Source organism: Lagopus muta, chromosome 3 (assembly GCF_023343835.1).
Source record: "Lagopus muta isolate bLagMut1 chromosome 3, bLagMut1 primary, whole genome shotgun sequence".
In the NCBI taxonomy this organism is placed as follows: domain Eukaryota; kingdom Metazoa; phylum Chordata; class Aves; order Galliformes; family Phasianidae; genus Lagopus; species Lagopus muta.
This window is the reverse complement of record NC_064435.1, coordinates 90,947,551-90,972,950: the sequence shown is the minus strand read 5'-3', so window position 1 is coordinate 90,972,950 and position 25,400 is coordinate 90,947,551. Positions and strand designations below refer to the sequence as shown.

At 40.4% G+C, this 25,400-nt stretch overlaps 1 protein-coding gene across 2 annotated transcripts in view; it reads left to right on the top strand.

The window, feature by feature from the left end:
* The window catches only part of COL15A1 (collagen type XV alpha 1 chain), a 111,020-nt gene that overhangs the window by 64,479 nt on the left and 21,141 nt on the right, over positions 1 to 25,400 (top strand). For both annotated transcript variants that reach the window (XM_048940711.1, XM_048940710.1), the window contains 11 exons: positions 6,585 to 6,650; positions 8,262 to 8,297; positions 9,316 to 9,378; positions 9,891 to 9,968; positions 10,086 to 10,121; positions 12,971 to 13,024; positions 13,130 to 13,189; positions 14,798 to 14,866; positions 15,906 to 15,947; positions 19,561 to 19,606; positions 24,089 to 24,178. In XM_048940711.1, the coding sequence (XP_048796668.1) occupies positions 6,585 to 6,650; positions 8,262 to 8,297; positions 9,316 to 9,378; positions 9,891 to 9,968; positions 10,086 to 10,121; positions 12,971 to 13,024; positions 13,130 to 13,189; positions 14,798 to 14,866; positions 15,906 to 15,947; positions 19,561 to 19,606; positions 24,089 to 24,178 (640 nt within the window). The remainder of the gene's footprint in view (positions 1 to 6,584; positions 6,651 to 8,261; positions 8,298 to 9,315; positions 9,379 to 9,890; positions 9,969 to 10,085; positions 10,122 to 12,970; positions 13,025 to 13,129; positions 13,190 to 14,797; positions 14,867 to 15,905; positions 15,948 to 19,560; positions 19,607 to 24,088; positions 24,179 to 25,400) is intronic.

Sequence of the window (25,400 nt, the reverse complement as noted above, 5' to 3'; positions counted from 1 at the left end):
AAAAAACCCTGAGAAATACAAAACTGGGAATGTTTAACATAGCAAGGTATGTGAGTCACATCAACATGCAGGAGAGACACATAGCATTGTTTTTTCTAGCAGGTATTCACTATACAAGCCAGAGTACTGACTCTGTAGTATAAGCAAAAGCTAAAAGTATCAAAGGGTAAAATACAGAATCACAGAATCACAGAATCACAGAATCACCCTGGTTGGAAGGGACCCCAAGGATCATGTAGTTCCAACCCCCCTGCCTAGCAGGGCCACCAAACATACACATTCAGATCAGGTTGCCCAGGACCCCGTCCAACCTGGCCTTAAACATGTCCAAGGACGGGGCATCCACAACCTCCCTGGGCAGCCCGTTCCAGGGCCTAACCACTCTCCTAGTAAAGAACTTCCCCCTAACATCCAACCTAAATCTTCCCTCCTTCAACTTGGATCCATTTCCCCTAGTCCTGCTGTTGTCAGCCCTTTTGAAGAGTTTACTCCCCTCCTGGGTGTAGGTTCCCTTCAGGTATTGATAGGCTGCAATGAGGTCACCCCGCAGCCTTCTCTTCTCCAGGCTGAACAAGCCCAACTCCCTCAGCCTGTCCTCATAGGGGAGCTGCTCCAGCCCCCTGATCATCTTAGTCGCCCTCCTCTGGACCCTTTCCAAAATCTCAATGTCTTTCTTGTACTGAGGGCTCCACACCTGGACACAGTACTCCAGATGGGGCCTCACAAGAGCCGAGTAGAGAGGGACAATCACCTCCCTGTCCCTGCTGGCCACCCCTCTCCTGATGGAGCCCAGGATCCCATTTGCCTTTCGAGCTGCCAGAGCGCACTGCTGGCTCATGTTCAGTCTCTCGTCCATCAGGACCCCCAGGTCCTTCTCTGCCGAGCTGCTCTCAAGGACCGCTCCTCCCAGCCTGTACAGGTGCCTGGGGTTCTTCCGGCCGAAATGCAAAACCTTGCACTTTGCCGTGTTGAACCTCATCAGGTTCACCCGAGCCCAGCCCTCCAGCCTGTCGAGGTCCCTCTGAATGGCATCCCTTCCTTCCACCGTATCAACCACACCACTCAGCTTGGTGTCGTCAGCAAACTTGCTGAGGGTGCACTCAATTCCCTCATCGATGTCATTAATAAAGATGTTAAAGAGCACCGGTCCCAAGACAGACCCTTGGGGGACACCACTTGTTACCGGCCTCCACCTGGACATAGAGCCATTGACCACCACCCTCTGTCTGCGGCCTTTCAACCAATCGCTTATCTATCTTATCTAAATACTACAAGCTTCAGCTTCTAGCTAAAACTAAAACTGACCAATATCTTCTATCTGCATGTATTTTGTGGAGTCAGGTTTGTTTTTTGTACATGAGCCCTTGCAAAAATACTAGTTAGAAGTAGTGATAGCTAAAGATTAAGATGAATCCCCTTTCAAACTGACAAAAGAATACCAAAACATCTTTAGAATCATAGAATCACCGAGGTTGGAAAAGACCTCCAACATCATCTAGTCCAATCATTCACCTACACATGGGATTGACATCCCATGGACTAGCCAATCCTAAACAACTTCTTTTGTTTTTTTAAACTATTACCTATTCTTAGCATCTCACATAGACTTGTCGTGCCAAGTCCTTGGTGAGCAGAAATGTAGATAGAAAGAAATGTTGGTTGGAAAGGATATCTGAAGATCATCTACTTCAAACTCCTGTTCAAAGTGGGAGCATCGCCAGCTCTGTACTTCATAACGTTTCCATTGAAGTTTCTGGGAATTTCCCTAAATAGCTGTGACAGGAAAAGGAATTGACAGAGACCTTGACTTAAAACTTATGTTTCTTTCTCTCAGCCCTGCTAGTTTGGGGCCTTTATTCCTAATAGTGACTAGATAGCTCTGTTTGCAGTAATAATGAACCTGGCTTTCTATATGTTGTGACAGCCTCAGTTCACACATCTGTCTAATGTTTCTGAAGATACCTACCATGCATCCTTTGAATTCTCCATAACTTGTGTAAGGATTACATCCACTGTGTTAAAGAAATGTATAAATCCCACTAGAAGCTGTATTGCATCCAGTGTATTACAGATCTGTACAGAAAGCAGTTTTCTTTTCTAAACACCGTGGAGCTTAAGCAGTTGGCTCCTTTACGAAGTAGGGTGGCTTTATGAACATTCCTAGTGAACAAATATTCTGTGGATGTACAGCAAGAGCCTTCTATTCTCATGCGCTACAAAATCTACTTACGGATAATCAGATTTCTCCAAGGACTTGAAATTTGCTGAAATTTGAAACAGTTGATTAAACACGTTTGTGATTTTAAGTCTATGTAAATATTTGGGACACTGAGTTCTACCAACTTCACAGATGTTTGTATAATGACAGGACCTTTGTTTAAAATACATACGCTGAGGCAGAAGATTAAATTATCCAAATAATTCTTTCACTCTCGTGTTTTTCTGACAGTCAAACATCAAACATCTGTGGTTCACTTCAGAAATCTTTTATACCCAGGTCAAACCAATATCCACATCACAACAGCTGATTCTGGTATTTTAGCTCTGTAATTTTAAATGAAGTTGTTAGTTCTGCTTGCAGTAATTCTTTCTATTTAAGATAGAACTGAGGCCCTAGCTATTTCCAGGCTTCTTCAGTACTTTTTGACACCTCAGAAGCTAGCAATCCTTTCTACTTCTACTCTCTTCTGCTATATCAATCAGAATCTACCCTAATATACAAAAAAGTCTCATTTTGCTGCTGCTTGATATTCCAAAATACTACACAATCTAATACCATATACAGTGTATATACAAGAGAAGGAAGGAGAGGGAAAGGAGCGCTGCCTGCAGGACTTAAACATGCTTTTTATTTTCTTTAATGACAGCTTTCCAGGTTTGTTTTGTTTGTTGGTTTTTTGGTGGTTGTTTTTTTTTGTAGAATGTGAGGGCACAGAGCAGGGAGCAGCACCTGTTAGAAGTAACAGGCTTTTACTGCATGAATCTTGATACCAGTAGTACCTCACAGCACAGACAGTTGGCCATAAACTGCCATGCTTGGATGGATAAGCTAGATTAGCTTAGTAGAACATACAATAAGACAATGCAGTTGTGTCCTTCCTCACATCCCAGGTTAGAAAAATAGTATTCAGAGACTTGTGCAATAGTTGGAAGGAAGACCATGTGGTCAAGCAGCCATTCAAAGCAGTGATTTAAATCAGAATTCTTTTCAAACCAACTTCAAACTTAAGTCCCACATACTTCATTCGTAACAAATGATGCAAAGGACTGTAATCTGACAGCTATGATTTGGACATAGTTACAGGCTGAAGAGGCATTCAGACTTGACAATACCTTCAGTACAACATACTTCTTCATGTGCTGAGTGAATCCCGGCACATGAATGCATGCCCTGCCCTGCTGTTGTGAAATTCAGAAGTATTTCATTCCGTTGAATGGGAATATATTGCTGTACACAAATATTGAACTTGAAATAGGTGGTGAGGCTTGCCTGATGAACAAGTGGACTGGTTCAAGATTCTATAAGTATTTGGTTCATATTTCTGAATTGAAAACAAGGTTAGATTATCACTCTGTTGGGGTGTTGTCATGGAAGAAATGAAACAAATGACAAAAATAAATTAGTATATCTTTTCATCTATAGCTTTTGTTGTTGTTGTTGTTGTTGTGAATGTACTTAAATACTCTTCCAACATAATGTGTGACTGTATTATGTAGTATTCAGAACGCCTATTTAACTAGAAAATTAGCTTATAGGTTTTAAACCATAATATTCCATGGTCTTATCACCAAGCAGTTGACCTATGAATTAGATAAAAGGATGATAAGATAGGTGAAAAATTGGCTCAAGTATTGGGCTCAGAAAGTTATGATGGGTATTCGTAGAACCACATCTGGAGTACCACATCCGTCTGTGTCCCTGTACAAGAAACATTACCACAGTGAAGAAAGCCCATGCAGGACCCCAAGATGGTGAGGGTCAAAAATAGATGGTATATGAGGATGCTGAAGAAACTGCCTTTGTTCAGCCTGAAGAAAAGAAGGCTAAGGAGAGACTTTCTTGCTGTTTACAGCTACCTAACTACGGGTTACAGAGAAGACAGGGCAAGCCTCATCTTAGAACTACGTAGCATTACCATGAGACCTGAATGGATACAAGTTGGAACGTGGGAAATTCTGATTAGATATAAGGCATTTTAGGTGTTTTTGTTTTGTTTTGTTTTTCTCCAAGGATGCTCAAATACTGGAATTGGTTACTAAGAATAACTGGCATTTCCATCCCACAAGGTGTTCAAGACTCTTGCACCTGATCTAGTTTGACCAGATTTGAACAGGAAGTTAGACCAAAAGTCCTGGACCAACTTCATTAATTTAATTCTATCCTTAAAATCATAGTCTTTAAATGAGGAAGACACCTTTAAAGGTCATCTAATCCAAATCCTCTGCAGTGAACACGGACATCCACAAGGTAGATCACGTTGCTCAGAGCTTGGTCCAACCTGGCCTTGAATGCCTCCATGGACTTGTGCCTTTCTCCACATCTCTGGCCAACTTGTTCCAGTGCCTCACCACCATCCCTGTAGAAGACTTTTTCCTTATGTACAACCTAAATCTCCCTTTTTTCTGTTTGAAACCATTTCCCCTAGTCCTGTCACCACAGACCCTGCTAAATAGTCTGCCCCCTTCTTTCCTGTAGTTCTCCTTTAGATACTGAGAGGCTGTTACCAGGTCACCTTGCAGCCTTCTCTTTTCTGGACTGAAGGGCCTCGGCTCTCCCATAGCCTATCCTCAGAGGAGAGGTGTTCCACTCCATGGATCATTTTTGTGGCCCTCCTCTGGACACACTCCAACAGCTCTGTGTCTCTTCTGTACTGAGGACTCCACACCTGGACACAGTATCCAAGGTGAGTCCTCACCAGCACAGAGTAGAGGGATCACCTCCCTCAGCCTGCTGGCCGTGCTTCTTTTGATGCAGCCCAGGATACAGTTGCCTTTCTGGGTTGCAAGGGCACATTGCTGGCTCACATTTAGCTTCCCATCCACCAGTATCCCCAAGTCCTTTTTGTCAGGGCTGTGCTCTATCCTTACATTCCCTACTTTGTACTGATAGTGTGGGTTCCCATAACCCAAATATAAGACCTTGCACTTGGGTTGATGAACTTCATGATGTTCACCTGGGCCAGTTCTTCATCCACAGAACAGTCCACCCTTCAAATTCATATCTTCCTAATTTGGAAAGAAAGACGTTGTGGAGAAACATGTCAAAGGCCTAACTGAAGTACAGATAGATGACATCAATGGCTCTTCCCTTGTCCACTGATGCCATTACACCATCATAGAAGGCCTCTAGTTTGGTAAGGCAGGATTTGCCCTTTGTGAAGCCATGCTATTTCTCCCATTTCATCTACCTTGTCTTCCATGTGTCTTAGCATGGCTTCCAGGAGGATCTGCTCCATGATCTTTCCTAGCACAGAGCTGAGACTGGCAGGTTGGTAGTTCCCTCGGTCATCCTTTTTAGCCTTTTTAAAAATGGATGTGATGTTGCCTTTTTTCCAGTCTCCAGGGACTTTACCTGACTGCCATGACTTTTCAAATGTAATTGAGTGGCTTAGTGACCACATCAGCCAATTCCCCCAGGACTCTGGGATGCATCTCACAGGACCCATAGCCTTGTGGATGTTCAGGTTCTTCAGGTGGTCATGGATGTGATCATCACTCACAATGGGAGGGACATTGCTTCCTCAGTACCCTCCTTCCAAACCAATTGTTAGAGATCTGTGTGATGAAAAGTTATCAGAGAAGACCGAGGCAAAAAACTTATTGAGTTCCTCAGCCTTCTCCTTGTCTATTGTTACCAGTTTGTCACTTAGCAGCAGGGGTATACATACCCTTTTGGGCTTTCAGTGTCCGAAGGGATGTCTGAGCTAATGTACAGCTTACTAATACCAGGATAGAAAGAAATAGAAAAGCATTGTTATTATTTTTCTCTCTTTGGGCTTCTGAAGATTCAGAACTCATTAGCTATGGTACTACTCCAGATAAACTACACAGTTTTGGGGATCCGGGCTCATTTCATTGATTTCTCTGCACTGCACCAACTACACACAGAAGCATGATCAGAGCTGACTGAAGAATCACTACCATGACACTGCACTGTGATGCAGACATGTTCAGAACATAATTCTAACTTTGAATTTACACAATAGATTGTGGTCAGATAGATTTGCCATCTCAGAATGCCAGTGACACACTAGAGTATAAAATTTTTATTTTAATCTTAACTGTGGGGACCACAACACACAAAGTCACAGTTTTCAACTTAAAAATGTATGAGAGTCAGTTAATGAAAGTTTTTAAAACATTCTGAAATCCTTACATAATGAATTAAATGCAAGTGCTACATATTGTTATTCCAGATCTGTAACAAAAGTTGTATTAGCTAACATTTCCTGTGACCTTACTTGTGTTTTTCTTACATTTCAAACAAGATGTTTTAACTTTCTGCAGAATTCTAAAAATGTACGTCTACCCCTATGTGCTTTGTTTGGTATTTGAAATAAACTGTTCCTTAACCACTTCTTTAGCTACTTCTCAATGATACAGAAGGAATTCTTAACTTCACTACAATTGAAAAACTGCTTGGGCCTCCTGTGAGTATATGCTCCTTTATTAAATCTCCAAAATAGCTCTGTCTTTAATTTTCCCTTTTAAGTATCCAAAGCTGAGAGTTTCCTGTGCTTTAAAAATGTGTATAATTACTGCTAGTTTCAGCAGTAAGCTATGTGAGAGTACTTCAGGGAAAAATATATTCTGTGTGGATTAATTAGTTCTTAAACTTTTGTCTACAAGAAAGAAATGGAAGCAGTTGCTTTAGTTCTGAATCTGAACACGATCTGAATATGACCAGAAAGACAGAAATGTGAAACCGATGCAGGAACAGGGATGCAGATCTACATAGCATTTTTTCTACTTTTTTTGTACTCTTGTTTTTCAAATCATGAAATCTTGGGATGAAATATTTCACTCAGTTCTTCCTGAAATTACAACTAGGAATACTGGACTCTTGTGTATAATTTCACAGCAATTACATCTGTGGATGATAATCTGGAAATCTCATAAAACAACAGATGTGAAATTTCTGGCTGTTTTGCAGCTAGACACGTAGCTTTAAAACAGTTTGGTTAAATATTTGATGAGTTGGATGCTTCCTGGAAGGGTTTTTAAATTACTAGGACTAGATCCTAGTAATTAGGACTAGAAACCTGCCTTCTCCGAGCTGCAGTCTATTCAGTGATAGGACTTGTGTGAAGGTCTATAATACATTGCACTTCACAAAATTTGAATTCCACAAACTAAGTGTCTTGCTTCAAAACCAGTTTCATTTGCAGTCTGTTGTTTGTTTATTTTATTTTGCTTATTGTCTTTCTTGTGAGCACCCCTCATATTCAGTCCCTGACAAAAGAAGGAAGGTGTATGTACAGAATGCCAATCCCTGGGCAGACTAGGATGCCAGCATAGGATGGCCCATTTTGTGTGAAGTCTGTTACTGCAGCTAGTTGCCTTTCAAACCTTAAAAGACTGGATATCAAAAAGGCATAAACATGATCCCAGTAGAAATTTATTGATTTGTAGTAGTTTTTACAGTCCCAACAGAAAGAAATAGACTCTGTAGCTTGAAGCCTAGTTACAATTGGAAGGGTTTCACAACCTCAGTCTTGTATTTGACCGTAGACTGGGAGAAGATTGGAGTGTTGTAGTGACTTAAGTAATCCATGTCCACATGCTTTAAACAAGAACTAAAGTGAATCTGCAGATAACACAGTTGGACAGTCTTAAAAATGTCCAGTACAAATACAAATCCATGTTTATAATCATGATCTAGCAGATATGCTATTTTTTATCTACTGGCAACCAGAGGTTCAGTGGAAAAGGTGACGGGGCCTCTGTGGTTTCTATGTTGGATTCTGTAAGACTTTAAAGAGTCTGAGTTGCAGTTGCATGCCTTTCATATGGGGGAAAACGTCATGTTCATTCAGACTTTCCCAGATATCCTTCAGTTTTGGAAAGTAAATCTGAATGTCTCAGAAAAAGGTAGAAGCATTAGGTATTGTGAAATGACCACAGCTTTACCGCTGGATGAATGAAGTTCTCAATCCAGTTTCAGATCAGTTAATATTCACAAATTAGACAATGCACTGCAAACCCACACTATTTTGCAAGTCTGTATTATGTGGTTGTGAGTGAGTTTTTGCATTTTGCAGGGACCAGATGGTAAGCCAGGTTTACCAGGATTTCCTGTAAGTATTCTGTTTCTGCAGTCTAAGTAAGAGGTTTTCAGTATGTTTTAAATACTTTAACAATTATATTGAACAGAATTCATATGAAGTCTGATTAATTTTCTTACGAGAGAGTATTTTTTTAATCAACGTGTACAGTAGAAATTAGCTTTGGGAAACATACTGTTATATGCCCAACTCACATTTCTGCTCGTCTCAGTGTCAGTTCTGTAGTTTAAATACAGCAGTCTAATGAAAACTTACTACCTAAGGAAAAGTTCTGTGCAAATTAGGAGGAATAAAAGGTATTTATGGGCTTCTAAACACTGTGTTCAAATGTGTGGAAGTATATTAATCCTTAAGCCTTTTGTTATTATTGTTTTTTGATCACTACTGTGGAGAGCTGCTAGGTTTACTATTCCTCTAGTCTTCTAGGATGATACAAAGAACACAAGAGGTTATATTCTTATATCAAATTCAACACATTTTTTAGAATAACCACTTTTTTAAGGATGCCACATTGGAAGCATTACACAGCCAGACTATCAAATGATGCATTATATTATGCTCCCTGTTGTGCTCCTACTGCTATCCCATATAAGCATTATATGGTTTGCAACTTATAATATTGCTTATATTATCAAACTTACTTATATGATATGTAATGTAAAGCATTATTTTCCCTTGTTATGAGTGTTTTACAATTTGGATGTGTGCATATGAACTCAGGACCACTTGTAGAGCCTGAGAATAAGGACAAAACTGGGGAAGTTGATAAATAATGTTGGCAAATTGCCCAAAATTATACAAAAGATTGTTTATTGGGTCCTGTGTGTGGTAGGCTGCACAGGAAACCATACAAAATAAATAACATTAAAAAAAAAAATTGATATGCTTTTCAGTTAAAAAGAACTGTCAGTATTTAGTAAACCATATAATTAATTGTCAGTCTTTCAAAATTTTTACATGGAAATACCACCCCTACTTCACGTCTTTTCTTTACCATGGATTTATGGATTATGGATTTGATTTTGCTTAGGGCCCACGGGGACCAAAGGGTGATATTGGTTTGCCAGGATTGAAAGGACCCAAAGGCCAACAGGTAAGAGAAATTGCTTAGGGAAAAATACATACAACAAAATGTGCCTGATAACAAATCCTTAGTGACATTATAAGTTTTATTCTAATTTTACTAGGAACTGGAATGTCAGTAAGCTTGTGTGAAAAAATGTAATAAGTGGAATTTGAAAGAATGCTGAACAAAACCAGCTGATATAATACAAGGGCTGCTCTGAAAGTAATGCCTCCTATTTTGTTGGCCCAGGATGTCAGAGGCAAATATTGGTGGTATTGAAGTAGAGATAAGGACATCACATAATGTCCCAAGGACACAGAAATAAAGATTCTTGCTTTCTACTTAGTGTTCTGTAAAGAATTTACAGTTATATTAGGATTTACTAACCAATATCTGAGCTGACAGTACACAGGAAGATGCCAGTAGCCCATTTCCCTTTAGCAGAGATCTTATGAGAACATTTCATACAGATGATCTGTTGAGAGCAATTGAAAGTCTTTTTTAAAAAACAAGTATTACTACTTTGACAATAATTGCAGGGTGAAAAAGGAGAATCTGGAGTTATCATTGCTGCTGATGGGTCTTTAACTGAATTGTTGGGAAGAAAAGGGCAGAAGGTGAGTTAATACTGTTTTGTGTTCTTCCAGAATGTTTGGTGGCCTTGTTATCTGCTACCTCTGCTAGATACTGCAGATGTTCTCCTTGTAATTGTTGCATGTGTCTGTCCTCAATAGGGTGAAGCTGGAGTGGTAGGACCAATGGGACCAATGGTAAGACTAGAACTAAATTATTTTCTGATTCTATTTGAGTTAAAACAACAGATGGTGTCAGCCCCAATTTCTATAGGAAACAAGAATTTGCAACTAACTCCCTTGGGTTCAGAGGAAGCCGCAATTAGGCAGTAGCCTCAGACCATTTACTGGAATTGGGGTTTAGTGTCTTTGTTTCACAAACTTGGCCTAAAATCTTTGACTGGACACAATGTAGTATGAAAGCACAACAGTAATTTTGATGTAAAATATGAAGAGTTGCACAGACTCAATAGTGTTAGAGCAGAAATGTATTTATTGTAGTCTAGTATTTGTCAAAGATCAAGAATACTGAGTCTTTCTTTGCTTTTGATCTGCTTTTGATGTAGCCTGATCTCCACTGTGCCTCACTCGTTAGTAGCTTCTTTGGTTACTGGACCTGACACTCCCCAATGCTGCTGAGAGGTTAAGACTGGAGGCAATATGGGCTGTAGCAACCACATCCTGGTTGAGTTGAAGATCACAAGGAATATTAACCTGACAAAGTCCAACTTCAGGACCATGAACTAGTTGATCTTTGAGGCCCCTTCCAAGCCATTCTATGATTCTGTGTTTGTTTGATTCTATGATTCTGTGATTTCTGTGCATTAAGATGAACAGGCCATCAGTTGTTGTGGTCTCTAGAAACAACTAGCTGGATGTGTTGATAAACTGCTTGAATACTGTGTAATTTAGAATGAAAGTGAACTTCAGAGTCATCTATTACACCCCTCTGGCCAAAGCAAGTCTCTTTAATTCAGGGACTTGCCAAAGTCAAGTCTTTGACATCTCTCAGAAGATGTGGAAGCCTCTCTGGCCAGCAATTTCCTGTTACATAATGACCTTCAAGATAAATAAGCTTTTCTTTACATTTGTTTGAAATTTCTCATTGTTCTAGCTTGTGTCATTTGCCACTTATCCTACTGCTATGCATCCCTCAGGACATGTCCTTTTTTCTGTCAGTCCCAAGCTCTGTGTTTACATCGCCACTGCCACGAGATGTTTCATACAGTTTAGTGCAGAGACAGGGCCATTCATTTTTTGCCAGACTGGTGAATGATTACACTATGGGATAATTTTGTAGACAGAGCCTGTCTCAAGATTTTGACCAGCCAATTTCTGGTCTTTGTGTATTCTTAGTGCCTAGGGATTCTTAATGCATAACTCTAGCTTCATCATTGCTGCAGACGAGCGTGATTCTTTTTAGCATTTGCTCCCAGTAAAAACCCTTTTGTAGTCACTGGGAGTCCCATGCAGTAATAATATACAAATTTCAGAGTACTTGGCCAGCCAGTCTGCCCAACTTATCAAAGTATTGGTGCCAATTGTTCTGTACCACTTTGTATAAAATAAAGTTCTGCCCCAGGAACAGTCCAGGATAGCTGAGGACTCATCATCATTCCTCTGTGCTACTGGGGCAAAACAAACTTACAGACAGGCTTCCAGAATTTAAAATAATTCCCCAGCTTTCCTCCTCTTTGAGACTTCATCTGAACAGAAGTGAGGATCGCAGGAGTTTGGAGCACAATAGACTAGGTGCAGACAAGCAGGTTTTTGGCTGGGGGTAGTTAGGAGGTTAGTGCTGTTAGTAGAACAAGTGGAAGAGACAGACTGAATCAGAGCTCCTGGTAAGGAGGAAATGAGGAGTTTTTACCAGCTTGATTTTGCTATTCACTATCAATAAAGCAAACCACCACATTTATGTAACAGGAGCTCTGAGCTATAACCCTAGTGTCAGCCTGCACAAATCACCTCCGCTGCTTTTGCAAATGAAATTTTCTTTTCTGATAAGCATTTTTCTGCCGCTTCCTCACTTCCTTCTTTCACATATAGCTGTGACTGCTGGCTTCTGTCTCAGGGAGTCATTAACATCTGCTTGGTGCAGGCTGAGACTTTGACAAAGGAAACAGTAAAGGTGGCTTTGGTGATGTCAGCTTGTACAATCTTGATATACATTTAAAGTCCTAGTTACTCATGAGTATATCACCAGACTGGGGAAAAAAAGAAAAATAAACTTGAAAGATTGACACGTAAGTAAAGAGATTGTCTAGACAGTTGTGGTTTTGGTGAGTTTTGGGAAGCTGACAGCAGACAAAAGCTTGTGCTGTCTGCAGGTTTACCGCTTTTTGTTGATCTGCTACCTCTGGTTGCCTAGAAGATTTATGTTTGCAAATAGCAAATCATAGATCATCCATGGCACTGGACTATTTTTTCTGAGTGACCTGCTTGACCTTTCTGTCTGAAATTGCTTTGATCAGTCTGTGAGGCCTGAGGGGTAACTCTTGTATAAAGAAGGATCTCTTTCAACTGCCAGCCCAATGAGTCCACATATCCAAATTGTCAAGAGACATGTAGAAGTCTGGAGCTATCTGAAGTCTTGGTCTGATTTACAGACTTACATCACAAATAACTAATGAAACAATGCAAACCAAAAGCAGATGCACAAAGTATATACCACTAGCAGCCTTTTTTCTACTGACTAATACATTTAATTTTGCTTTGATTCATGGCAACTTACTCTTGAATTGCACACACTACAATGGCTGAGAATTCAGGTTTCATTTCAGATGATCAGTATTTTCCAAACCAGAGTACAACAGAGTTATATGCAGCCCTCTCAGCATTCAAGATCATTTAGAAGAACAGATAGTGAGAAAACTCTGCACATTTTCAACAATCGCAGACTAGTTTTTTGTGCAACTGTGAAACTATGCCTCTTTTTCTAATAAAATATGTCTCATAGATATATTCCATATAGCATTTTTTCAATATTTTTCTCCTTTTTCCATAATCACATTTTCTTTTTTTTTTTTCTTTTTTTTTTTTTCCAGGGACCAATAGGACCTGCTGGACCTAAAGGAGAACTTGGTTTCCCAGGACGCCCAGTATGTATTAAGATCTCAAACTGAATGAAGACAGAGCAGCTCATTTCTGACACATACTATGTTATTCCTACGTGTTTTTTTTCTGCTTGTGTGTACTCATTTCAGGGCCGCCCAGGACTGAATGGGCTGAAAGGTGTGAAAGGTGAACGAGGAGAAGCATTAAATGTAAGTTCTTAAAGTTAATTGAATATGATTTTTTTCAATCCCTTTAAAATGACAACAGGACTGAAAAGCTGAAATGGGCTTGAAATGATTAGATGTTCCTGCTATTTTTCCTGTGTGACAACAAGCATTGAAAGTCAACTTCTGGATCCATCTGGACTATTCTTACATGTATAGCTCTTTACTTCAGATCCCAGATGTAACAGTTAGTTATATGTGAAATTCACTACACAGGTGTTTCAAATAACAAATGACCCGAGATTGTCAATCCTTTTCAGAACTATACAAGTATCTTCATTGTTTGAAGATTTCCCCATGGGCTTTTAAATAACTAGCATATGTCCAAATAAGTATGTCATGAAGTATCAGCTATCCTACAAACAAGGAGATGCCTACTGACATATATTACCTGCTTGAGTTGTCGTGTACATGCATCCAGAGTAATGACTGCTGCATAGTGCTCCCAAGATGATAGCACATACATGCCCACCCACATCCTGTAACTGTAGAATAAGAAGTGATGAACCAAGGTCCTGTTGCTGCAACTCTGTTCTTATGAATAGAATTTATTCCACTGGTCTCATGGCAAACATGAAGACTGGGCTACACAACAATAAGCATTACTGAGGATAAGCAATATGTTTCAGTCTATTGTATTTATTGTAACCGCTCTGATATGGACCAATCTGTGCTGGGGAAGAAAATTGCACTTTTATTACAACAGCAGCTAATAATATTTTGTCTGTATAAGAGATGTACTGGAAGAAAAAAGAAGACAGGGGCCTCTTACTACTTTATCATAGAAATCATGCAAAGGTAGGAATCAGCTTCAGATGAGATGATCTAGTTAATAGAAAACTAGTTGCTGGAAGATGAAACCAGAAATCAGGCAAACTCTAGCAGGAGAAAAACAAATGGAAAACATGAACAGTGCCTGTCAGTAAACATTGAATTGATTTCTCCGTATCTTCAAACAGAGTCAAGGTTAATTTTCTGGATTGTCTACTTTAACAAAAACTATTAAAGCTTGCATCACTAGATTAAGTTTATTAGGCTGGGAGATCAAAGCAAGCAAGCAAGCAAAACAGACTACATCTTCTAATAGCACTTCCTCAAGTGCTTGGGAAAGATAAAAAATCCATTAGATCTCTGGCTATTGCTGAGGTGCTGCTTCACTGAAGCTCACATCAATGCAGAGTGAAAGCTGGACATGGTGTGGTTGCCTAGCAGAGTTTCTTGAGGATGTTAAGTAGTGTGTGGCTACCTGACAAACACTTTGAACTATATGAATCTCATCAGTCCTAGGGCTCTGAGATCAATCTTGGAGACCTAATCAAGTTTTAATGCTTTTTGTTGGATGTTTGTTTATCTGTTTGTTGTTCCCTGGAAATAATAATTTTAGACTGCTTTGTTCTCCATAGATTTAGGCTAAATACTAAAATTCACCTTCCAGCTTAGCTTGGTCCCTGTAATGGAAAGATCAGTCTTCCTTCAAGTCATTTCACACAAAACTTCTTGGTTAAACAGTGCTCTCTGATCCTGTGATCCTTTGTTCCCTCAGCCCATATGAAAAGATCTGTCCAGTTGTTCTTATTTCACTTTCTTTTACAGGGCATTCCTGGTTTGCCTGGGCCCCCTGGACCCCCCGGACCTCCAGGACATGTAGTTCACATCAAAGGAGTAAGTATATTGAATAATCCAATAATCTGTAACTCTTCTTCCTCTGAAAAAGAAATATGCTGTTCTTTGCAATGCTTTGCAAAATATAATCTCAAAATTTGTTTCAAGCAAGAGCATTTAGAGTGGGTTAACTTGCTTGTGTGCATAGGAGGAAATTTCTCAAGAAGAGCCACTGTCACGTAAGAGTTTTTCCCCATGCGTACAGACTGGAACATAGAGGAAGACATCCTTGAGAGCAGCCCTGTGCAGAAGGACTTGGGGTCCTGGTGGACGAGAAGCTGGCCATGAGGCAGCAGTGTGCGCCTGCAACCCGGAAGGCCAGCTGTGTTCTGGGCTGCATGAAAAAGGGGCGGCCAGCAGGGAGAGGGAGGTGATCGTCCCCCTCTGCTCGGCTCTTGTGAGGCCCCATCTGCAGCGCTGCGTCCAGGCCTGGGGCCCCCAGCACAGGAAGGACGTGGAGCTCTGGGAGCGGGGCCAGAGGAGGCACTGAGATGAGCAGAGGGCTGGAGCAGCTCTGTGTGAGGAAAGGCTGAGGGAACTGGGCTTGTTCAGCTTGGAGAAGAGAAGGCTGTGGGAGACCTCATGGTGGCCTTCCAGTGCTTGGAGGGAGTGTACAAATGAAATTAAACTGAGACAGTGGAGGTTTAGGTTGGATATTAGGAGGAAGTTTTTCCCCCAGAGGGTGGTGAGGCACTGGCACAGGTTGCCCAAGGAGGCTGTGGATGCCCCATCCCTGCAGGCATTCAAGGCCAGGCTGGATGTGGCTCTGGGCAGCCTGGGCTGCTGGTTGGTGACCTGCACACAGCAGGGGGTTGGAACTGATGAGCACTGTGGTCCCTTTCAACCCAGGCCATTCTATGATTCTATGCTGACAGAATCCTGAGAGCTCCCAGGCAGCAAGCAGGCTCTGTTCAGGGGGTGCTGATTTTTGTTTCTTGCCTTTGTCTTGTCATGTCAACTAGATATTACTGTTAGGTATATTATGTTGTATATTATTGCCCACATTCATTAAACTTGTTTCCCATCCTATTTTGAATAGGCAGTTTTCCCAGTCTCTCCTAGACCTCATTGCAAGAATGCAGTAAGTACAAAAATAATCTGCTCTGAGCAAGCATGGCCATGATGATGCATAACCGAAGTAGCTATGTGCATAACCACAGTAGATCTGCAGCTTTTTACTCCACGACTTCTGCTTTGCAACAGAAATATGCTTTACTTAGCATTCGAGATAACAGATTTTCAAGTGTTTAGATATTCAATGTTAGCCACATGTAAAAAATACAAGAGAACTGAAAACACAGTAACCTTTCCCTTAATGCACTGTAATTAGTTGGTTGTCCTAACTCTTTCAGCGTCTTTCAAAACTCCACATTTTTACAGTCTGAGAACTGCTTTGAGAAGCTAATGTTTACACATACATATGCATAAGCCTTTTAGATGTACATACAAGTAATGCTTCCATGTTGTTATGTCTCCAACTGTTTCCAATTTCTCTGTTCAAAATAAGACTTTTTACATATTTTAATGTGGCATGGAAAGTGCATCAGGAAAGGATGATCACATTCCTTGTTTGTCACTCATATGCAGTCTATTCACATATAATTCATGACTGGAGTGTTGTAATGAAAGTATATAGGCTCACCAGGAAGGACAGGAAGGGAAAATTAATAAAGGGGGTCACCTTCTGTGTCAGTGCTCAGCTGGAGCTCATGAAACTCTGCTAATGGATAGAGGAGCTGACCAAAAGCTTATGGGTTAGGATTAAAGGGAAAACAGGGTTAGATGACTTTATAGTGGGGGTCTGCTACAGGTCACCTGACCAGGAAGTCCAAGCAGAACGGGCACTCTATAGACAGATAGGAGCAGCATCATGTTCACGAGCCCTGGTCCTCATGAGGAACTTCAGTCACCTTGATGTCTTTTGGAGGGACTAACACAGCAGGGCATAATCAACCAAAAGGTTCCTGGAGTTCCTTGATGATAACTTCCTTTTCCAAGTTATAAGGGAGCCAATGAGGAGAGGTGCTATGCTGGACCTAATTCTAACTAATAAAGAGAGACCTGTGAGGAACGTGATGGTCAAAGGGAGCCCTGGCTGCCTCCCCCATGAAATGGGGGAAGCTCAATATCCTTAGGGCTATGAGGAAGATGCACTGCAAGCTCACCTCCCTGAAATTCAGGAAAGCAGACTTCAGTGTCCAAGGGGATTTCCTTGGTAGAGTACCATGGGATGAAGACCTGCAGGGAATAGGCATCCTAGAGAGCTGGTCAATATACAGCAATCACCTCCTCCAAGCTCAGGAGCAATGAAGCCCAACAAAGAGAAAGTAAGGAAAAAATGCCAGGAAGCTTATGAGGATGAACAAGAAGCTCCTGGCCAAACACAAAAATAAAGCCTGTTGAAGATGGAAGGACAGACAGATAGCCTTGGAGGAATGTAGATATATTCAGCCAGGGATGAAGTTATGAAAGCTAAAGCCAAAGTTGAATTGAAGTGGCCAGGGACGTCAAGGGCAGTAAGAGGGATTTCTGCAAGAACCATCAGTAATAGAGGAAGACTAGGGAAAATGTGGACATTCTGCTGATGGAAATGACTTATTTACCTAGAACATAGAGTAGGCTGGAGTACTAAACGCCTTTATTTTTTTGCCCCGGTTTTCTTCAGCAGCTGCTCTAGTCAGAAGGCCCAGTTCACAGAATCCAAAGGCATGGATTAGGAGAATGAAGTATTGCCCATTGCAGGAGTAGATCAGGTGCAAAACCATCCATGCAACCTGAAAGTACATTACCCAATGAGGTGCATCCAAAGGTCTTGAGGGAACTAGAAAGACAAAACTGCTAAGCCATTATCCATCGTACTTGAGAAGTTTTGGTGATCCAGTAACGTTTCCACTGACCGGAAGAGAGGAAAGATAAATCCCATTCTAAAAGGGCAAAAAAGGAAGACCTGGGGAAATATAGGTCAGTAAGTCTCAGTTCTGTGTCCAGCAAGATCATGGAGCAGATCCTCCTGGAAACTGTGTTGAGTCACATGAAAACTAAAGAGGTGGTGTGATAGCCAACATGGTTTCACTTCATTGCAATTCATGTGTGACAAATTTGGTGACCTGATATAGCAGGGTTACATCACTGGTGGGTAAGGGAAGAGCAGTTGATGCCAGCTACCTGAGCATGTGCAAAGTTTTTATGCTGTCCACACAACATCCATATATCTAAAATGGAAAGACCTGAATTTGACAGATGGACCACTCAGCAGATAAGGAATTGACTGAATGGTTGCACTGAAAGACTTGTGAGAGGTGGAGAACAATGATGAATGATGTCTGCAGGGGGTCTTTGTTAGAATTTGTATTATTTAACACTTTGTTGGTGATGTGGACAATGAAACTGAGTGCACCCTCAGCAAATGTGAGGATGATACCAAGCTGAGTAACACAGTCAACGCAATGGAAGGTAAGGATGCCATCCAGAGGGACCCTCTGATGGTCTTGAGAGGTAGTCCTACATGAACCTCATGAAATTCAAGAAGACCGAGTGAGTAGTTCTGCACATGGGCCAGGGAAGTCTCAAAAATGAATGCAGACGTGGCAATGAATGGATTGAGAGCAGCCATGAGGAGAAGACTTGGGGGTAAAAAAAAAAAAGAACACGACGTCTGACAACGTACACTTGCAGCTCAGAAAGCTAGTTGTATCCTGGGTAAAAAAAATAAAATGTGGCCAACGTTGAGGGAGGTGATTGTCCCTTTCTACTCCACTCTCTTGAGACCCTATCTGCAGTATTGTGTTCAGCTCTAAAGTCCCCAACATATGAAAGGTACTAAGTCTGACGTGATCCAGAGAAGGGCAGTGAAAATGATCAGAGGGCTGGAGCACCAGTCCTATAAAGATGGACTGAGAGGGTTGGATTTATTTAGCCTAGAGAAGACTCCAGGAAGATATATCAGCATTCTGCTACTTAGGCGGGGGCTACAAGAGAGAGGAGAGACTCTTTGTAAGGCAGTGTAGTGATAGGACAAAGAGTGAAAGTTTTAAACTAAAAGAGGATAGATTTGGATTAGATGTTAGGAAGAGAGCACTATGAGAGCAGTGATGCTCTAGAACATGTTGCTCAGAGAAATCTTGGGTGCCCCATCATGGGAAGTGTTCTAGCTCAGAATGAGATCTGATCTAGTGAACATGGAAATGCATATGAAGCAAAGGCGCATAATTGAATTTCTCCATGTGGAAAAAATTGCGTCAATTGACTTTCATCATCACCTGCTGAACATTTGTGGAGCCCAAACCGTGGATGCTGACACAGCGAGGTGATGGGTGGTCCATTTCAACAGCAGCAGCAGTGACGTGAAAGGCAAGCCATGTTCCAGACAGCCATGCAGATTTTCACAAGTGTGGCATGCAGGCTGTGTTCAACTCTGGTGAAAATGTATAGCTAATGGTGGCGACTGTGTTAAAAAGCAGTGTTTTTTAGTTGAGAGTTTATCAGATAGTACTGTTGTGCTCTTTGTATCTCTTGCGCTGTTGTATCTTTGTATCTGTTGTTTCCACAGAAATAAACAGGAAACATTTAGGAGCTATCTATGTACTTTCTGTGATAGCATGCAAATATTTCAGGCTTTCTAACAGTACTAACTGATGCATTTCCATCAGTTAATGGGTATGGATAATTTTTAAGTGAGTTTTCTTTGCCTGTAGGTGAGCAATATTTACCCTGGAAATCAAAATGTTCTTAATGTCCATGGTGAGTAATTCTTGTAACATGGTTTAAATAAGCTGTTCTTGCTGTGAACAAACAATTTTTTCTTGGCTGTTGCATAACTGAGTTCATGAAGTTCACTTCCTTTTCTTTTGAAGCCGTAATTTTATATCTTGGTCCACTCTCAATACATAGACCAAGGAACAAATGAGCTTACATCTGCACTTTGAAGGCTAAGACTTATAAATAAAGCAATGCAGCACAGGTTCCATAGGTTCTAATCTTAGGAGCCCTCTGTCAGAGCAAAGAAGCACTGTGAGAGAAGCAGGCATCACACGCTGCTGTGACAAGTCATTCTCCTCAGATTAAATTCTAATATCCACTTGATATTACATCCCACCAACCAGCCAAGTTTCTCATTCCTCCAGTGCCTTATTGATGAGGTTTGAAATACTTCCTTTCTCTGAGTAACTGATAACAAAATACTCTCTTTTTATGATTCCTATCTGTTTTGGCAACAAATGGGGTCAGCACAAAGGACACAGGCACCAAATTTAAATAAGTGAGTTTACTTAAGCTTAAAGCAATAAAGCAACAAGTGAAATAGTACAGCAAGAATAAAACAGAGCGAGGTCTTGCACCTAATCATTACTACACAAGATTAACTATAGTGATCACAGAAGAGACATCACCAACTGCCCAAATACTTTACCATCATCTAGATCTACAATCACTGGGGAGCCCTGATTGCAGCAAGGATTTGGAGAGCTTTTCCTGGCAACTGGGAGGTCCTATGCAGTGCATCCACTCATAGGTGAGGTCTCTGAACTTGCTACAGCGGGGTCCAGTTTTTATATAGCTGAATAAACAAGCTTACGTAATTTCAAGTGTGGAAACATCTGGTGTCATCCTCCTGTTGGATTTCACCCAAAGCCTGTCCAGGGCTCAAGGGAGTGTCTCAGTCTGTTTGGGCTTTAACCACAGATTTCTCAACAAGATCACATGTCTGGTTCCACTGCTCACAAGGTTTTATTGCCTTGTAAACATGGCCCTAAATAAAGAAAAATCCTCTATCGGAATTAGTGTAGCACAGTAAGTGTTACAACAGACCTCATATAGATTGGTAACAAAATATTCATGTCAAAAGAGCAAAATAGATAAAGATTGTATTGCATATGTGATATAGCATTTGGTAGTGAAGTTCATCTAGAGGTCAGCTGTGGTTCAGAGCCTACTGTTCTGCCTAAGTGCTTCTCTATCTTATTGCTCAAGAGAAAACTCTTACAGAGTGAGCAAATTGCTGGAGCCAGAGAGAATATTGCTGAGATAAAGCACAAGATGTTGGTACTTTCCCTAAAGGAGTTTGAGTTTTTTGGGTGAGACAGAAGAAATGTTGCCATACCCCTCATACATTAGAAAGTTGAGGCCTGTTCAAAAGAAAGTAATTCTTGGGGTTCAGGAACAGCTAGAAAAAAAAACCTGAAAGGCAAACTAAGTAAATAAAGGAAAAGGAAGTTGAGAAGTCCCACACGTGGGACACCTGGAAAAATTCTCTGTTTCTTTCTGTACATAGGGGCTCTTCTAATTTCATTCTACATATCTTTGCTTTTGACAGAGAAGAATGCATGATCCAATGGAATAAATGCCCACAGAGAGCCTGAAGTTCATGTTTTTTCCCCTTGGTTCAAAGAGTTGATTCCAATTAATTATTCTTTGTATCAGTCCTTTAGCCTGTACTTGAGAGGATGACAAAAAAATGGTAATTAATTTATTAATTAATCAAAGAAATGAATTCCCTACAATATTTCAAGCTATTAAAAGGACTTCCTTCTCAGACTGCAGTCTAAATAAGATCTTGAATGTGAGAATTTATACTATGACAATGTTGCTTAAACCTTCTGGGTTTTATTCAGTTCCTCATTATAGTTTCATTTCTCTAAGTGCATACTAATTCCCAGCCCAAACAGTAATTACTTTGGCTTGAGGAAGAAAAGTCACTGTTTACATTCAAATTCCTTCCCATTTAAAAATTATTGTAAAATTACTTACTTTTCTGTTCTGAAGCTGGATTAGAAGCTGGATCTGGTGGAAGATAAACCAGATAAACACAAAGTTGCAGCTTACTGGGTGCCCCAGGCATTAAAAATAAACCAAGTGATTGTCTGCACTTTGGCCTTTTGCCCTTTCCCAAAATCCTGCTGCAGGAACAGATTCAATTGCATGTGAATTGTGGAGGGAAACAAGTTGCAATTCTGTGTGCATGCACATACAACACAAATTTTTTTTAAGTGACTGTTGACTGAGGCAGCAATGCCATGACCGAATACTGTAGAAGTTCTTCAATTCCAAGAGTAGCACAAAGTTCTGTGACAGTTTTGCTCCTTCACAGCTTTTTGAAGATACAAAAGTGAAGTTCCACAGCATCCGAAGGAAGTAGTCAGCTGATGCTCCAAAAGTATTCAGGGATGAGGATGGTCTTCTTGAGATTTTGGAGGACATAAGTCAGAAATGCTTGATCTTCCTCCTTTTATTTAGCTTACTTTAAAGATCTCACTGTACAAAGGAGTTTGAAGAGTTTACAGTCTAATTTATCAGTGCAAGTACAAGTTGAATATTGCAGAGGTGGAACATGGTATCAAATGCTGGGCTTTGTGGCTGTTTCTGGAGCAAGAAATTACTACCTCTGGACACCAGCATGGTCCAGAGAATAGTCAGTGGACTGATGTCAGCAGTTCAAATAGCTCCTCTCCCTCTGCAGCGACTGAGATGATCAGAAAGACAAAACCATTCTGGTCTAAACAGAAAAAGAAAGGAAGAGAAGGGAAACTGAATGCAAGGGATCAGCATCAAGGGAGTGGATTAAGCAGATGAGAAGTGACGATCTCCTGAAGAAGAGAAAGCTAGAGGTTCCTTGTATAAGTTCTATGTTTATCTCAATGTTTTAAGACTGCCTAAAATACTGATGACTGAACTAGAAATCTGCCTTGAAAATAATTCTAAAGATGTCACCCCAGAATGTGCTCTGACTATGGACAGTTAGTGTTCAGCTGGCAACCTGCAACACTGTCTAGCTGTACACCTGATAGATGATGTGGTTGGCACCAAACCATAAAATGAGACCCTGCTTTCTATCAGAAGCCATCTTAACGTGGACTTGTAGACGAAGGCCAAGAGTCATCAAAAAAGCCACGGTGATATCCGTGACCGTCTTTCACTTTTTATGACTGGAAGAGGAAGAAGGGCAGAGGAGATCTGTCTGGAAATCTCTGTTGTAAAATGCAAATCTGAAAGAGAAATTAATCTTGATTCTTCCATATTTATGGTAGTTCCGTGCAGCTAGAAAAAAGGAAAGATATTTACAATATTTTTCACCCTAAAACATGTCAGGGCAGAGAGTGAGACCAGTGCTGTCACAGAAAGCTAATAAAGAGGCTTTGCTACCATTAAAATCTTTATTTCTTACCATAAAAGTCTAATTTAGAATTAGCATCAGGTCATGGAACATAGATTGAGTAGCCAAGCAAGACAAATGTTGTATCTGTGCCCCATGAAATTCACAAATGCAGTTGGATCAGATTAGAGAAGAGCCAGTACTCTTAATGATTCATTGACTCCCAGCATAGGTCACAAGTGAACACAGGCTAAAGATACCACAAGTGAAAATGGCTTCAACAGATGTGTCCTGTACCTCCTTGCCATCATACTTCAGTGCCCTTCCTGCTCATCACTCAGAATAGGATCACCTCATCTTAAACTGGAAAAGGCATTTCTGCCCAAAGAAAGCAGCTATACGATGTTACTGTGGCAGAAAGATGTTTTACATGAATTTTGTAAATATATTGACAACTACTAAAGCAGAAAGAAAAGAAGTAAGACTGAAGAAATCTAAATACTAGGAGTCAGTTTACCAAGATCTTTAATAGAGTAAGGTTGAATGAAAGCTGAACGATGCCTAGAAAAAAAAAATGTTTATCCAGATGTATTTGCGTATAACTCTATCCTCAGCTCACCTGGAAGGAACATGATGAGAAAAGCTTTTCTGATCTCAGAGAATCTTTCCTTCATTAATAATGCTCTTATGATGTAAGGGAGCAATAAGGTGTAATATTTTTGACATTCATAGTTACAGATATCATATTGATATCTTCTGTATTACAGAGACAGTAGATTTGTTATCAAATATGAAACCTTAATTTCAAGAATCATTTCTGCTCTTGTCCCGTTAAATTCACAAATGCAGAGTGAACACGCTTATTCAGTGGGTCATAGGCTAGGTGATCAGGCAGACCAAAAGACTGATTTGCAAGAGAAAGATCATTTTGCACATGTTGGGGTTGATAAGCAAGGAAGGACAATCAGGTAGCTGTTCAGTGTTCATGAGGAGAGTGAGACAAGCATATAGAGACCAGAAGTGACATCCTGCAGGAAAATCTGCTCTTACTTTAAATGGTTTGGTTGTCACTACTCTAGTCTCTGCTGCTTGAGAGTTCTCATTAATTTTGCTTCTTTGTGATGCTTTTATTGCAGGGGCTAAGGGAAATGGAGATTGCTGGAGTCTGCACAGTTCAGTGGACTTAAAAGGAGAAAAGGGAAACAGAGGTGCTCCAGGACCACCAGGTACATTAAATCTGTCATTGGCACCCTGTAAAGGCGTGTGTTTAACTTAAAAAGCAGTTGAGCAAAGTACTTTGGTATTTACCACTACAGCTTTGCCTATTTGAAGACTTATACCTAGTTTCTTGTTTAAGAAGTCCAGAACAAAAAGCATGTAATGGTATCAAAAATATTCTCTGTAAAGAAGCGTCTGTACTGGATTTATAATACTTGTCCTCTAATGTGGTTGTAATTAATACAAAACTGTAACTTGTTCCAAAGCCACAATTCACTTGACTGAAGACATTTTGTTTATTTTTAAAAGGACATCTCCTTGGATCTCTTTGGATTTCTTTATTTTTAAGAGGACATCTAATCGAGTCTGTTTTCGTGTCTTGTTCTTATTAATCTTTACTGGTTAATATTCAGTGCTTTGAAATAGAAGTTAGTACTACCTAGTCATTAATAAATTCAGAAAAAGAAAGAGCAAGAAACATTCCTATACAGAAATTAAGAACATTTCCTCTGCTGTGCAAGTTTATTCACTATCTACATTTCTGTTCATTCCCAGGCTTTGTATTTAATGCAATTTAATGCCTACAGTTGTGGGTTTTTTTCCATACCTGATGACTTAAGTACTCAAGAAAGAAATCATGATGCTTATGATTTTGTTGTAAAGCTGCTATCTTGTTAAAGATAGACAAAGCAGTAATTGTGGTTAAATTGTCTTGCCTCTATCTTTCTCCTAAAAAACCCATATTTATTCATTCACCTACCAACTAAGACCAATTCTATTTCTTCTCTAAAAATTTTCCTGTATATTTCTTGCCCATTGCTGCCGTTGCTAAATTATTCTTTCATACAAATAACTTCTCTAGGTGTCACAGATATCCACATAAGCTCTGACAGTGGAAATTCACGAGCTAGAAATTGCAGAATAGCAGAACATGATTAATGTACAGGAAATGTCTGAATTTTTTTCCGAGGGCAGATAACTGAAGGGCCTCCCACTGAACTGTCTGTAGTCACAGCAATGAGAATAGCTTCCTGAACCCCACCAACTGTTCATTCAGTAGATTTGTTTATTGCTTTCCCAGAATGTCATCATTCTGACTTTACAAACAAACTCTACTAATAGATTCCGTGCAAAACTATGAAGCCAACACAGAATGCCTGGATAAATGGCAGGCTGCACTCTATTTTGCTACTCCTTATAGAGATGCAGGCATAGTAAGAACCCAGAGCA